This window comes from Lissotriton helveticus, chromosome 2_1 (genome assembly GCF_964261635.1).
Source record: "Lissotriton helveticus chromosome 2_1, aLisHel1.1, whole genome shotgun sequence".
NCBI lineage: Eukaryota > Metazoa > Chordata > Amphibia > Caudata > Salamandridae > Lissotriton > Lissotriton helveticus.
Window position 1 is genome coordinate 546555648 of NC_136059.1, and position 17178 is coordinate 546572825.

General features: G+C 44.0%; 1 protein-coding gene across 1 annotated transcript in view; it reads left to right on the top strand.

Annotated features, from left to right (window-relative positions):
* The first annotated feature begins 1644 nt into the window (after positions 1 to 1644).
* AP3B1 (adaptor related protein complex 3 subunit beta 1) overlaps positions 1645 to 17178 on the top strand; it is a 1831130-nt gene continuing 1815596 nt past the window's right edge. The window contains exon 1 of the mRNA XM_078675217.1: positions 1645 to 1910. Within this exon, the coding sequence (XP_078531343.1) occupies positions 1777 to 1910 (134 nt within the window). The 5' untranslated portion in view covers positions 1645 to 1776. The remainder of the gene's footprint in view (positions 1911 to 17178) is intronic.

Here is a 17178-nt window from a genome sequence, read left to right on the forward strand (position 1 = left end):
GAAGAGCCTCAGAGATTGCTTTTAGAATTGCTGCTGCTTGTTTGGTTGAAATAAATATCAGTTGCTTGTATTCGTGGTTTAGTGACAAAAACAAAGTGTAATTTGATTAGGGAGTAGTTCGAGGCAGGTGTGTGTCATATTAGCTAAGTCAGACATACGAATGTCACCCCCCACCCGCAAATTCGGTTGACACACAAATGACTAAAAGTATATTATTTTCAACACGTTTACATCTTGTAGTCAAATAGAATATTCTAAATGCTTTGAAAGCAGGAACGTGAAAATAAGAAAGTTACTGCTTATTTGCTTCAGGTATGGCAAGCACTGTGTTTTTACTCGTGGGTGTTTCCTTAAGAAATTAATGCATTCTGTGAGTTGTAGCCTACGTTTGCTTCGATTAACTAATACATCTGGTAATCATTTACAACAACAAAGTCCAGAACTGGATTCAAAGTGTTTGGTCTGGACGAAATGGTCTACCATCAGACCCAATTGTGCGTCATGTTAGCAATGTAGACCTTGAAGGTATTTGTAATGCTACTTACGTATGATTATAGCAAAGAGGCCAATGATAGAATGTTCACTTGGAGTTGTGGATTGTCTGTAGGTCTCTTATTCTGACTGCATGAGTGCATGCATGTCTCACGCCGACAGGCAGGGTCAGTGAGTCTGCTCAATTTTCAACTATGGAGGTTAGTTGCACTATACTCGTCTTGGGAGTGGCTCGGTGAGAGCCACCTTCTGTGGTGCAACTTTAGCTTTTGAACTCAGCGTGCTGAGCATCACTAAGTCAGCAGACCTTGGAGTGTTTAGCTGTGTGACAGGCTGCGGCTCATATGATCTGTGCTGCTGCCAGTGGGGCTGGACAGGTAGTATGCGGTGCGGCGGACCACTCTAATGATTTTTACAGGGTTGAAGATAACGAGACAATTTGTTTTTGAATATATGCAGCCTGGCTGTGATCGCTGTGTGTGCATCAGCCTCACTCTCCTGAGGCTTGCCCAATGCCGTGCTGTCTGGTGGGCTTGTTGTAGACTCAGCAAGCCAGGTAACTGCTGCCCTTCCATTTCTGGTGCTTTACAGCAGTTTTAAGATATCCTTAGAGTTTACAGTTGCTGAAATGGGTGCAATTTCTGATATTTATGTTTCCCGCTCATCTTCCTTTTGCCCACGAGAAAGTGTCACTCATAGTCATTGAAATGTCACTCATAATTACAATGAAATTATGAAAATGTTACACATAGCAATCTGAAACCTTGGCAGCTATGTTGAGTGTCTGCCATTTATTGCAGTACTATACCTCAACTTGTACTTATATGCTTTTGTAACCTGCACACGTCACTTTTCCCCCTCCTGTAATGTACCTTTTGCTACCTCTTGTATTTTGTTTGCTCACAATTGTCACTTTTGCCTCATGTAACTTAACGTTTGCTTTTGTAATGTGTTCACTTGTAATCTTCTCCTCATGTATCAGTACTGTTCCTATTGTGAAGCGCTCTGACACCTTCGGGTAAAGTCCGCGCTATATAAAAAAGCATTAAATAAATGAATAAAAAATAAATACGTTTAACTATGCACCCGACACTCTGAGGCCCTGAAAGTCACGTGACGGGTTCTGGTCACGTGCATCTTTCACGTCGTCGTGTCACCGGTCATGTGACTGCAGGTCTCGTGCTCCCTCTTCCGGCCGCGGGTGGAGGTGCGCTGCCGGGTTAGGACAGAAAGTTCACTCTGACGGTTCTTCATCTACTTTAGTTCCGCGTAGAGTTTTTCGAAATGTCGAGCAACAGTCTGACCGCTTACAGCGAACAGGTGCCGGGAGGCGGCGGGGATGCGACCGAGGTGGGCCAGGAAGCTGGTGGCAGCAGTACATCGGGGGCCCTTGGACTTTTCAGCTCAGACGTCAAGAAGTGAGTGGGGCTTGGGAGGGGTCGGGGCGCATGGTTAGCTCTTCTGCCCAACCACATGTGATCATGACACAATATGTCAGGGGTTGGAAGAGATGGCCCATCTAGAGAGTGCGGGCTCCTTGGAAGTGGAGGTTATCGGCGCGGCGAGGAAGGCTCCCTGCCATGCTCGTCCCAGACCAGGAACACATGTTGCATCCACATACACACCACCACCCTCAGACAGCACTCCCTCCAGTGCATTTATCCAGAGCTATGGCCCAGTTACACACGTAAGGCTGCCATATGACCGCCGCCCCAATATCGTGTTGACGATTTCAGTCGACCCTGTTATTTTAATCAGTAGTCTTGGATTTTGAGTGTCGGGGTTTCCTTTGCACATGTTGACTGACTCCTTGCTAAAGCAGGCTGAAGGAGTTAAGACATCTCTTTTATAGGAAGCTAAGTTTGTACCTTTTAGAGGTACATAAACCCCACACGAACTCATGAGTTTCCGTTCGCCCAAAGAAAACTCTTGCTGTTCACGCGACAGTGCTCGGGTTTTTATTATATGAATGTATTTATGATTCAAGTATTGGTACCCATTTAGAATCCAAACCCCTTGGGCATTCAAGTAAGAGCATACTTAGACTTTTATGGGTTAAATATATGTAGTAATATACTAGTTGCAGCTTTATCGTGTTTTCATGAAGCACAGATTAACTAAATACGCAGAAATTAAATATCGATAAATGGAAATGTCAACAAATAAATACAATAAACTCGGAGCTTAATTATATTGTCTCCTGCAATGAAATCTACACGTTTGGCAATGCTGAGAAACGAAAGGCCTGGCGACCTAGTGGCATCTGAGATGTTGTAACTGTGGATTGTAAATGCTAAAGAGTTACAAGACCCCTCATGCCGGTTAAAGGAGCACATCTGATCGTTTATATTCCATGTATTTTGGTAGGTGTAGTTGAGCTATTAAATAAAAATATGAACTAACACTAGAAGGATAGAGGAGGACAAAGGTTTGTATTCATATAGCGCTTGTTGACGCACCCTAATCAGGAAGCCAACAAAGGATTATTGGTGAATTAATATGGTGAAATATGAAGTAATTTCAGTGGTGGATATTAGTCAGTTACTTGGAGTGAGAAGGATAGCGGCGGGATACAGGGGAAGAAAGATTTGCATTCATATAGCACTTGTTACCCCCGATGGGTGATGAAGCGCTTTTCTGGCGAGTAGCACGCCACTCCGGAACCCATAAAGGATTACTGTTGAAAATTAGTATAGTAAAAATATGAAGTAATTTGAGTAGTGGATAGGTTATACATTTAATTGGGTAATATATTAGTATAGTTTAATATGGAATTTGAGAAGTGAACATGTTAGTCTGTTAATTTCAATTTAAAAGGATAGTGAAGGAATAAATGAGTGAAGGTTTTATTTTTATTTTTATTTTTTTATCTTAGCAGTAGGAGGAGGCTTTTGGATGAGTAAAAAGGAGTTTTGGAGGGGAGGACTCAGAGGGAAGAGTTTAGAAAGGTTTGTTTTAGGGGATTGGTATAGTAAAAGGGGTGTCAGATGATGCAAGGAGGGTAGAGTAGGAGAGAGTCTAGAAAGGGTTATTTTGGAAATCATGGTAGTGGTATGGGTTTTGGGATAAATGAGAGAGTGGATGTAGAGGATATATTGATAGATGTATAGGATGAGAGATAGGGTAGTGCATTGGAAGGAGTAGTAGAAGAAGTTTGAGATGAGTCAGAAGGTTGGGCTAGAAGATATATTCAGCAAAGTATAGGCTGAGAAATAGGGTAGTGCATTGGAAATGCTAAATTGGAAGAAAGTGATAAATATATAGATCCATAATTACATTGAAAGTATATAGATACATAAAGGAGGTAAGTATATGTAGATTAAAGATATTGATTGAGGCACAGGATGAGAAATAGGGTAGTGCATTGGATATGCTTTTTCAGGAGAAAAGTAACAGACACACAGATCCAAGTACATGGAAGGTACATAGATGCACAATGGAAGTATGTACATGTAGACCAAATATGATTTTTAGGGCTCGCCTGGCGTTGGAGCGCGAAGCGCTCCTGCCAGCGAGTTCTATAGCCGCCTTGCTCCCTGTCAAGGGAGTAGCAGCTGTGAACGAGCCCGACACAGATCTGGGCACGAGCCGACCCAGGTCTGTGAACGCTCTTCAAGGTTGAGCAGCTTGTGCACGTTTGTTGGACGTCAGGCTTGGACGTCAGGCGGCTGCAAGCCCGCCAGACCAATTATCCCAGCATGAAACTCTACTTCCTGAGGCGCCACAAGACCAATTATCCCAGCAGGAGTCTCCACTTCCTCAGGCGCTGCAACAATTATCACAGCATGAGACCCACTTATCACAGCATGTCAACAGGCCCCCAGGCTGCTGGAGCACTCAACTATAATTAATGTGCAGTTGAGTGCTCCAGCAGCGTGGGGCAGCTCTCTGCATGCTGTGATAATTATCACTTTGGGGCCTCATGCTGTGATAATTTGGGCAGGCATGCTCTATTTGCAGCACTGAACATTTTCAAAGAAGGCGAAGCAGTGACATTCATTGGAGACACTCACCCTCACCCCCTCACCCCTCACACACCTCCTCACCCTCACACCCTCACCTTCACACACCCTCACATACCCTTACCAGCACAGCACAGCACAGCACAACACAGCACAGCACAACACAGCACAGCAAAACACAACACAGCACAGCACAACACAGCACAGCACAGCACAACACAGCACAGCAAAACACAACACAGCACAGCAAAACACAGCACAGCACAGCAAAACACAGCACAGCACAGCACAGCACAACACAACACAACACAGCACAGCAAAACACAACACAACCCTCCCGCCCTCACCCCCTCACCCCTCACACACCTCCTCACCCCCTCACCTTCACACACCCTCACATACCCTTACCAGCACAGCAAAACACAACACAACACAGCACAGCACAGCAAAACACAACACAGCACAGCACAGCAAAACACAACACAGCACAGCAAAACACAACACAGCACAGCAAAACACAACACAGCACAGCAAAACACATTACAGCACAGCAAAACAAAACACAGCACAGCACAGCAAAACACTACACAGCACAGCAAAACACAGCACAGCACATCAAAACACAGCACAGCACAGCACAGCAAAACACAGCACAGCAAAACAGCACAACACAACACAACACAGCAAAACACAGCACAGCACAGCAAAACACAGCACAGGACAGCACAGCACAGCAAAACACAGCAAAGCACAGCAAAACACAGCACAGCAGCACAGCACAGCACAACACAACACAGCAAAACACAACACAGCACAGCACAGCAAAACACAGCACAGCAAAACACAGCAAAGCACAGCACAGCAAAGCACAGCATAGCAAAACACAGCACAGCACAGCAAAACACAGCACAGCAAAACACAGCACAGCAAAACACAGCACAGCAAAACACAGCACAGCAAAACACAGCAAAGCACAGCACAGCACAGCACAGCACAGCACAGCAAAACACAGCACAGCAAAACACAGCACAGCAAAACAAAACACAGCACAGCAAAACACAGCACAGCAAAGCACCGCACAGCAAAGCACCGCACAGCAAAACACAGCACAGCAAAGCACAGCACAGCAAAACACAGCACAGCAAAGCACAGCACAGCAAAACACAGCACAGCACAGCAAAACACAGCACAGCACAGCACAACCAAGCACAGCACAACCAAGCACAGCACAACCAAGCACAGCACAACCAAGCACAGCACAACCAAGCACAGCACAACCAAGCACAGCACAACCAAGCACAGCACAACCAAGCACAGCATAACCAAGCACAGCATAACCAAGCATAGCGTAATAAAGCACAACAAAACATAGCATAACAAAACACAACAAAACATAGCATAGCATAACAAAACACAGCATAGCATAACAAAACACAACATAGCATAGCATAACAAAACACAACATAGCATAGCATAACAAAACACAACATGGCATAGGATAACAAAACAAAGCATAGGATAGCAAAACAAAACATAGCCTAACAAAGCATGGCATAACAAAGCATGGCATAACAAAGCATGGCATAACAAAGCATGGCATAACAAAACATGGCATAACAAAACATGGCATAACAAAACATGGCATAACAAAACATGGCATAACAAAACATGGCATAACAAAACATAGCATAGCAAAACATAGCATAGCAAAACATATAATAGCATATCAAACACAACAAAACATAGCATAGCAAAACAAAGCATAGCATAGCAAAACATAGCATAGCATAACAAAGCATAACATAGCATAGCATAACAAAACATAGCATAACAAAACATAGCATAGCATAACAAAACACAACATAGCATAGCATAACAAAATACAACATAGCATAGGTTAGCAAAACTAAACAGAGCAGAGCATAGCATAACAAAACACAACATAGGATAGCAAAACAAAACATAGCCTAACAAAACATGGCCTAACAAAACATGGCCTAACAAAACATGGCATAACAAAACATGGCATAACAAAACATGGCATAACAAAACATGGCATAACAAAACATGGCATAACAAAACATGGCATAACAAAACATGGCATAACAAAACATGGCATAACAAAACATGGCATAACAAAACATGGCATAACAAAACATGGCATAACAAAACATGGCATAACAAAACATAGCAGAGCAAAACATATAATAGCATAGCAAAACATAGCATATCAAACACAACAAAACATAGCATAGCAAAACATAGCATAGCATAACAAAGCATAGCATAACAAAACATAGCATAACAAAACATAGCATAACAAAACATAGCATAGCAAAACAAAGCATAGCATAGCAAAACAAAACACAACACAGCATAGCATAGCATAGCATAACAAAGCATAGCATAACAAACACAACAAAGCATTGCGTAGCATAACAAAGCATAGGATAGCAAAAAAACATAGCATAGCATAACAAAACAAAGCATAGAATAGCAAAACAAAACATTACATAGCATAACAAAGCACAACACAACACAACACAGCAAAACACAGCAAAGCACAGCACAGCACAGCAAAACACAGCACAGCAAAACACAGCACAGCACAGCAAAGCACAGCAAAACACAGCACAGCAAAACACAGCACAGCACAGCAAAACACAGCACAGCACAGCAAAACACAGCACAGCAAAACACAGCACAGCAAAACACAGCACAGCAAAGCACAGCACAGCAACACAGCACAGCAAAACACAGCACAGCAAAGCACAGCACAGCAAAACACAGCACAGCAAAACACAGCACAGCAAAACACAGCACAGCAAAACACAGCACAGCAAAACACAGCACAGCAAAACACAGCACAGCAAAACACAGCACAGCAAAACACAGCACGGCAAAACCAAGCACGGCACAACCAAGCACAGCACAACCAAGCACAGCACAACCAAGCACAGCACAACCAAGCACAGCACAACCAAGCACAGCACAACCAAGCACAGCACAACCAAGCACAGCACAACCAAGCACAGCACAACCAAGCACAGCATAACCAAGCACAGCATAACCAAGCACAGCATAACCAAGCATAGCGTAATAAAGCACAACAAAACATAGCATAACAAAAAATAGCATAGCATAACAAAACACAGCATAGCATAACAAAACACAACATAGCATAGCATAACATAACAAAACACAACATAGCATAGCATAATAAAACACAACATAGCATAGGATAACAAAACAAAGCATAGGATAGCCTAACAAAACATGGCATAACAAAACATGGCATAACAAAACATGGCATAACAAAACATGGCATAACAAAACATGGCATAACAAAACATGGCATAACAAAACATGGCATAACAAAACATGGCATAACAAAACATGGCATAGCAAAACATATAATAGCATAGCAAAACATAGCATATCAAACACAACAAAACATAGCATAACAAAGCATAGCATAACAAAACATAGCATAACAAAACACAACACAACACAACACAGCATAGCATAGCATAACAAAGCATAGCATAACAAACACAACAAAGCATTGCATAGCATAACAAAACAAAGCATAGGATAGCAAAAAAACATAGCATAGCATAACAAAACAAAGCATAGAATAGCAAAACAAAACATTACATAGCATAACAAAACATAGCATAGCATAACAAAACAAAACCTATCATAGCCTAGCAAAACATAGCATACCAAACACAACAAAACATAGAAAAACAAAGCATAACACACACAACCACACACACACAACCACGCACACATAACCACAACCACACACACAACCACAACCACACACACAACTATCTATCTATCTATCGCCCTCACTCTGTCTATCGCCCTCACTCTATCTGTCTATTGATCTATCGCCCTCACTCTATCTATCTAATCGCCCTCACTCTATCTATCTAATCGCCCTCACTCTATCTATCTATCGGCCTCACTCTATCTAATCGCCCTCACTCTATCTATCGCCCTCACTCTATCTATCGCCCTCACTCTATCTATCGCCCTCACTCTATCTATCGCCCTCACTCTATCTATCGCCCTCACTCTATCTATCGCCCCCACTCTATCTATCGCCCTCACTCTATCTATCTATCGCCCTCACTCTATCTATCTATCGCCCTCACTCTATCTATCTATCGCCCTCACTCTATCTATCTATCGCCCTCACTCTATCTATCTAATCGCCCTCACTCTATCTATCGCCCTCACTCTATCGCCCTCACTCTATCTATCTATCGCCCTCACTCTATCTATCTATCGCCCTCACTCTATCTATCTATCGCCCTCACTCTATTTATCTATCGCCCTCACTCTATCTTTCTATCGATCTATCGCCCTCATTCTATCTATTTATTTAGATACTGATCGCCATCACTCTATCTATCTGTCTAGCTATCTATCGCCCTCACTCCTATCTATCTATCTATCTATCTATCTATCTATCTATCTATCTATCTCTCGCTCACTCAATCTCTCTATCGCCCTCTATCTATCGCCCTCACTCTATCTATCTATCCCACTCACTCTATCTATCGCATCACCACAGCATCACTAAGGGGCACATCAACATCACTATGCGCTACCACAGGATCATTGAATGCCACAGCATCACTAGTCGCCACCACAACATCACTCAGCGCCACCACCGCATCAATCTGTGCAACCATTTAACAACAACTGGGTCAAATATGATCTCTCAATGTTTCAAGCTTTATTACAAATGTCACAAAAAGAGGTTAGTATTTCACTTCTGTTCTTGGATTTTCGTCACAATAAAATACACTGAACATATTCTTCACAAAAGTTATTTACAAAAGTTAAAGCTATTTATAAATTACAATAACTTTTATTTAAGTATTAATTATTTAAAAAATTCAAAGCCATTGTTATTTGTAATATCAATACATCTAAGTCACGTGAATACAACACATATTGCATTACAAATGCTATAGGTGTCACAAGTTATAACTATTGGCATTGTAAATGACAAAGCTATTATTTTTGCTATTTTCAAAACCAACACATATGTAAAAAATGTGTCATTTACAATACCAATAGCTCAAACTTTCCTAATGCGAGACCTTATGCATTGCAAATGCTTGTTATTTATTATTATTATTATTATTATTACTTTTTTCTCTCAACAACATAATTATTTTACATGTTTATACAAAGTAATACACAAAGATAGGTACATATCTATAGTGAAAAAAATGATTGTATACAGAGGGATAAGCTGTAAATTTCTGTTTGCGTATGGTGCTTATGTGGGGAAGAGCCAAATCTTGAGTAGTTTTCTGAAGATAAGGTGGTTGTCGGTGGACCTTATGTTGGGGGGTAAAGAGTTCCATAGTTTGGCTGCCTGAACAGAGAAGGATGTGCCACTCATGTTTTTTATCTTGTATGTTGGGAATTTGAGGCGAGATGCTCCTTTAGAGCAGAGGTTCCTTTGTTGAATGTGTTTGGTGATTTTATTCCTGATGAAGAGTGGTCCCATTCCATGTATTGCTTTGTGGGTGATACAAAGCAGCTTGAACGTGGATCTTCTGGCAACCGGTAACAAATGCAGGGCTTTCAAGGCAGGGGAGATGTGGTCTCGCGGTTTGATATGCAAGAGTAGTCTGGAAGCCGCGTTCAGAATCCGTTGTAGTCTTTTCATGGTCGTTAAAGGTGATCCGTGGCAGAGGCTATTGGCGTAATCGAGTTTGGACAGAACAAGGAAGATGGTAGCTTGGACCTTGTGTGGAAATCCGAAATGAGGGAAAAATCGTTGCAGCCTTTTTATAGTAGCAAAGCTTGATCTTGCTAGTCTATCTACTTGGACATTCATCGACAGCTTGGAGTCCATGGTCAATCCGAGGTTTCTTACTTCCTTCGATACTTTAGGCAGTGATCCCAGTTCATCAGGGCATGCGGCAAGCGAGTTGTAATGTTTCCAATCGCCACATGTGAGTATTTCAGTTTTTGAAGCATTCAATTTGAGATGGCTCCAGGTCATCCACTGATCCACGGCTCTGAGACAGCTGAAAATTGGTGATTTTCTAATGTCTTTGGGGCATTCCAGTTGAAGGAGTATTTGCATGTCATCTGCATAGTTATAACACATAAGGTGAAATTTATTGATCAGTACTGGTAATGACGTCATGTGTCTTGCTTTGTTACTACTAGATATAGAAATCATTTACATTTTTTTTCTGACACTGCAGAATCGAAAGAATAACATTTCGGCAGCGAAATTCAGAAACTGTTCCATTGAGAATAATACTATTTTCGCGGAGAATCTATGGCACTTCAAAAGTATGATTGGCCATTATGAGAAGTACTGATTTAGCCCCTCACATGTGTAGCATTGCTTTTGAAATGTGGCATCACATTTAAATTATCGCAAAACGGAAGTGTATTGTATGAATCCACCAAAATTCTGTCAAATCTTCGATGTTCTGAAACTGACCCATTTAAAGATGAGATACCGGCTCAGAATAGCTTGAACTGTCCCACAGAAGGTGTAGCAGGACTGCAGTGAAGCGCAGGTACTGCCCCATTGAATACATAGCAGCCTTGCTGACAAGTGCTTATAATATAATACTATAAAATACGAAAGCCTTGCTAAGACATACCCCCCTGCTTTCCCAATTCCGGTATAACAGCTAGTGCTTTGTTGTCACATATCTTCACCATTCTAAGTATGACAGTTTTGTTGAATAGTATGGTTCTGTTCTTTAGAAAATATAACGGCCCTTCTGCGAAGTGACATTAGTTTCTTGCATTTCGTCCCAGTGTGCCGTATTCATGCTTCAGTGGATAACAATCAGTTCCAACCCTAGAGTTAAAACTCCTACCCTTGCTCTTGAAACTACCAATTTGTTATAGAAGCCGCCTCAAATTGACAACCTTACTAAACTAGGCATACATAACATCTTCATACTCCTTTTGACCAAAGCTTTTCCTTTTTAAAAAAATAAATAAATAAAGAGAAGTCTTTTGGTATTGGCACTGTTTGTTAAGGAATTTTATGTATACCAAAGCATTTGAATCATGTGTTGGTTCACATCAAACCAGTGCATTTTTTTTCTATAATAGGTAGTTGTGCCATGTGGGAAAACATGATTAGAGATGCATTTTGGAAAATATGAACAACACATCAAGACAGAGTATAGCTGCAGGCTGAGCAGTGGTAATCAAGGAATCACATATCCATATTTTAGTGTGGGTGTTATGCGATTGAACAGTTATTCCCTTGTTTCCTAGCATCAACCCAACCTCTCTCCCTCAATCCCAATCATCTGTATAGTAAGGACTACTGCTTAAGTTCTTTAAATGAACCTCGGATTGTGAACTATCATTGATCTTTAGAGGGCGCCATATTTCCTCCCCTTTAAAAGAGGTATGAGCTTTCAGCTGGCACTTAACGCTCTTAGGACTAAAAGGGTTTTAGCCCCCTTCAACCCTACGGTACATTCAGACCGGGCTGCTTCAGCTTCCATGACACACACATAGTTTTTGAGCTGCTGTGAGCTCAGCTGGGCAGTATCTGGTGTCTAATCTTAGTCTCACCTGAGTATTTCACAGGTTTTTAAAATACCGTTTACATGCCTTTGTGAACTGGTTAATGAGGCTTTGTTATTTAATTTTTACTGGCTGCTGTACCCCCTGGATCCCTACTCTGCCTATTCTTTCCATTTGCAATTTACTTTTACTGCCACAGTGGGAGAATGCATTTCGTGAAAACGCATATCTCTGGTAGATTTGTCACCTTTCCAAGAGATAAATACTGCCCATTGTTTAAAAAGTCTGCAAACGCCTGAGTGAGTTATTACATAGGACTGGTATATACTCCTTTTAAAAAAAAAAAAAATGTTTTTATTGGTTATACAACAATCATCGGTAAGACAAGCCGCATGTATAGCTTTCAAGGTCACATTAAATATAAAGCATTCTAAACTTAAATTCTTATCTTCCCCTTTCCCTCCCCCGGCAATCAAAATGTGATCTAAAAAACACTCCACCCACCCCGCCTTTTCAATCATCCCCGGAATCATCATCTGAGCTATCATCGTCAGAGTCAGGAATGGGGTCGCAGATGTCCCCTCTGTAGGTATTCCATGCAGTCCATATTTTGGTCCACTTTCGGGGGCATTTCCGATTTATATATATACAGCCCTCTCAGTAACCATAGTGACATCCATGTTCCTACACCAAGCCTCCACCGAGGGCAGTTCAATGGCTCCCCATTTCTGCGCCACGTTCCGTTTGGCTATCATGAGGCCTAGCGTCGCCCATGTTTGTCCTTGTCGTGATAAGTCGTTAGGTTCCCATACATTTATGAGGCATCTGCGTGGTTCAGGCAGTAACGAGACACTCAGAGTCTGGGATATCGTTCGGAGAACCTTGCGCCAATAGTCAGTTATCAGTGGGCAATCCCAGATTGTATGGAAAAAGGAGCCCTCGTCCCCGCATCCCCAAAGGCAGTATGGATGTTGTGCCCTACCTATTTTGTGGAGCGTACTTCTGGTGAGATAGGAGCGATGTAAGATTTTAAGTTGAACTAGTCTGAGTCTGTCCGGAATTCCCACCTCCCTGGGCGAGGCGAGTGCCTCCTGCCATTCTGTCTCATCCATGGTGACATATGTCTGCTGTCCACTTATCTTTTAAGGTTGCCGTGGGGTCCGATAGGTTATTAATCAATTTGCGTTATGTGAATGATGTGGCACGTTTGGGCATGAAATCTGTAAGTAATCTATCTTCTAGGGGAGACGCCTCAGGTATGTCTTTGTCCTGTGGTAGTACTGCCAGGATTGCGTGTCGAATTTGTATGTAACGGAATGTTTTGGTAGGTGCAAGTTCGTATTGACGCCTAAGCTGATCAAAAGGGATGACCGTCCCCTTGTCCCATAGGTTGCCCACTGTGGATATACCTATACTGTCCCAGTGCTCAAACCCCCGGCTGTTCCTGAGTGATCCTAGCTGCTTTGCGTCCCAAAGAGGAGTGAGTTTGGTGATGGTCTCCCTCCATCCCAAATGCGCTTGCGCTGCGTACCACAGCATGACTGTGTGCTTTGTCAGGCCCTCTAGTTTCTGCGCCCTTCTCTTGTTATACAGGGCCGCCAGCATATTGTCTGTTCCTAGCTGCGCCCTATCCGCCTTGTATGCAGGGTCTGTCTGAGGGGCGTGTATCCACTGGTTTATGACTTTGAGGTGTGCCGCCCAATAATATAGGTGTATATTGGGAAGTGCTATGCCACCGTCGTGCCAGCTGCGGTGCAACTTTGCCTGTGCAATGCGTGCCGGTCTGCTACCCTAGAGGAGCGTGGACACCAATGCTGCTATTTGCTTAAAGTATCTCAAAGGTACCGGAACTGGCGTATTTCGCAGCGCATATAAAAAACGGGGCTGGGCCATCATTTTAAATAAAGCTGCTTTCCCCAGCAGCGTCAGGGGTAGTGATTCCCAGTGCGCCACATCTCTACGCAAGCGCTCCAAGGGGGGTGACAGTATGTACTCCTTTTTAACGTGACTTTTCTGTCTTTGCTTCCTTTAATTATTATTCATGGTCCTTGAATGCAGCCCTAGAACACATTTAAAAGTGCTTTCTATTTATATTTGCTGTTTGAAGCATGTACCTATAAAGACAAAAAATATTGGCTTTGTGATTTTGCTTTTTTTCTACCGGCCAGGTCAACAAATTACCGGTGGTGCCAGTAGAAAGGCACAATTGTCTGCTGTAAGTCACAGGGACATACTACTTACCCTGCACAAACTCCATGCACTCACTAGTCACTCTAGCCTCTCATCCTGCACTCACACAGGCACACGACTCACCCTGCATTTACACAGCTCGCACCACCCTGCACTCACTCCTCTCACTGTATGCACTCCTCTCACCGACAGCCACATGGGCCTTCTTCTCACAATGCGTTCATGCAGTTCACCCTACACTAAAATCGGCAGATTTTTCACCCTACACTTGCACCGTTCACTGTCATCCACCACTTACATGAGCACACCTCTTACGCTGCACTGCACATATAAAAATTCCACAACTCTCATAAATATGCACATATTTCTACAAAGGCACCCACTGAATACCTGCTCTTTCCATAGTGCTAGATGCATACTTAATTCCATCTGCAACAGGGCTGGTGCAAGAGGGAAGAGTGGACTGAAGATGTGGGATGGTGCGAGTTGGGAGACTAGGAACGAGATTTTGAGGTATGGTGCTGGATATTAGATTGTGTGACTCCTTCATCCAGTCCTTGCTTTCCAATCACCGCAATGCTTCATTCTGGGACAAGTATATTTTTTGTTTTTACATTGTAAGTTGGGGCTGACTATTCCAAAATGCAGTGTTACTGGATAAATCCATCCGTGACCTCTCTTACTTCGTGAGAAGCGGTCGCTCCCCACGCTCCCTGCCTGATTGTCACTGCGCCTCGCACTGCTTGCCTGCAATAATCTTGGTCTTGATGTCTGGGTATCGTAGCGCTCTATTGCATTGTAGCGCTCTATTGCATTGTTTGCCTGCTATTGCTGACTTTTGCCGCATTTGAGTTTAGCACATTATCTCATTGTTTCTCTGTTTGCATTTAAAGCTGGGAACGCTGACAATCGAAGCGCTCAGGTTGTTTTGCGTGTAATTTAAAAATCGTTACCTGTTTGTGCCGGTGCCACTGCCCATAGCGTCTTTCTTCTCTGTGCCCCAATCTCGCCCAGTCTCTGTTTTGCTTTCACCGCCATTTTGTTTGTTGTGCCTTGTAACCAGCATCTCCAGCCCGCCCCCGCCTCCCAGCTGCTCCTCCCTCGCTCCGCCCCCCTCCACCACCCACATATGACAGATGCTTTTGCGCGCAGCGTGAATGCGCAGCGGATGCGCCCCATGCGTGCCGAAGGCGCGCCAAAGGTAAGCCCGTCTACGCCCGTCCGCGCCTGGACCGCGCCCAGTGCCAGACCCCCTGGCCCCCGCAATACCCCCCCCCACCGCATCACGTACGACGCCGCTACCCTCTCCGCCCTCAACCCCGGCCGCCCACCAAACTGCCACCAAGCCGCACCAGGACACACCCATGGACCCTTCACCTGCCAATCCTGCAAATTCGACTGCATCAAGACCCACACCAAATCCGCAAACTCCAAACAAAGATCCGACACTAACCATCTGAAGAGCATCCTGCTCAACACCCGCTCGGTCCACAGCCACGCCATTGACCTTTGGAACCTACTCGACACCACATCGCCGGACGTCGCCTTCCTTACAGAAACCTGGTTGAACGCTTCATCAGCTCCCGACATCGCCATAGCCATCCCGGACGGCTACAAGATCATCCGAAAGGACCGCATCAACCAAACAGGAGGAGGCATCGCCATCGTCCATAAAAACACCATCCGCATCACAACCAACTCTGATGACACCCTCACAGCCGCCGAACACCTTCACTTCCAGATCCACATCGACCCCTAGACCACACTCAGAGGCACCCTCATCTACAGACCACCAGGAGCTCGCACACAATTCAGCGAAGACATCACTGACTTCATCAGCCCTCACGCCCTCCCCTCCGAAGACTACATTCTACTGGGAGACCTCAACTTCCACCTGGAAAAGAACAACGACAGCCACACCACCACCCTACTGGACAACCTCGCCAACCTCGGACTCGAACAACTTGTTGACACCCCCACCCACTTGGCCGGGCACACGCTCGACCCAATCTTCACCTCTAGCAAACATATCTTCTTCAATCACACCACAACTCTCCACTGGACGGACCACAGCTGCGTTCACTTCAACTACAAAAAGACCACAACCCACAACCATTACCCCGCAGAAACTGGAACAAAATTACCACCGACCAGCTCTTCACATCGCTTCACCAAAACCCTCCTGACAAATCAATGGACCCAAACAAAGCAACCGCCGACCTCACACAATGGATCAACCTCAGCGTTGACGAATTAGCACCCTTGAAAAACACTCATATCAAGCAAGGTAGCAAAAAAGCCCCATGGTTCAACGAAGACCTTAAGAAATCCAAGAAGACCTGTCGCACCCTAGAGAAAGCCTGGCGAAAAAACCCAACCACTGACAACCTGTCCACCTTTAAGAACGCTACCCGCAAACACCACCAACTGATCCGATCCACAAAGAAATCAGCATTCAAGGATCGACTCGACAACAACGCCCACAACAGCAAGGAACTTTTCAACATCGTCAAAGAGTTTACCAACCCCACCGCCGGCACCAACGACATCACCCCCTCTCAAGACCTCTGCGACTCTCTAGCCTCATTCTTTCACAACAAAATCGCTGACATACATAACAGCTTTGAAAACCAGTCAACACCCCCCCCCCCCCCCCGAAATAAAACCCCCTCCCAACAACCTCCACGCCTGGAACCCAATCACCACTGAAGACACCATCCGCTTGATGAACTCCATCCACTCAGGATCGCCAACCGACCCATGCCCCCACCACATCTTCTCATAAAGGGGGTGGTGATGGACAGAGTATCTGAATTAAGCAGAACACTCCTACCCAGTCAAAAGATCAGGGCTTGATCCATCACCGTTTTTTAGCTCACTGCCCCATCCCAGCTCAGAACCTGGCTATATGCAAATTAGTCTGACCCTGGCCCAGTGCATCATGGGAACAGGGCAGACCAAACTACCAAGCCAATTCTTTACTGGAAAG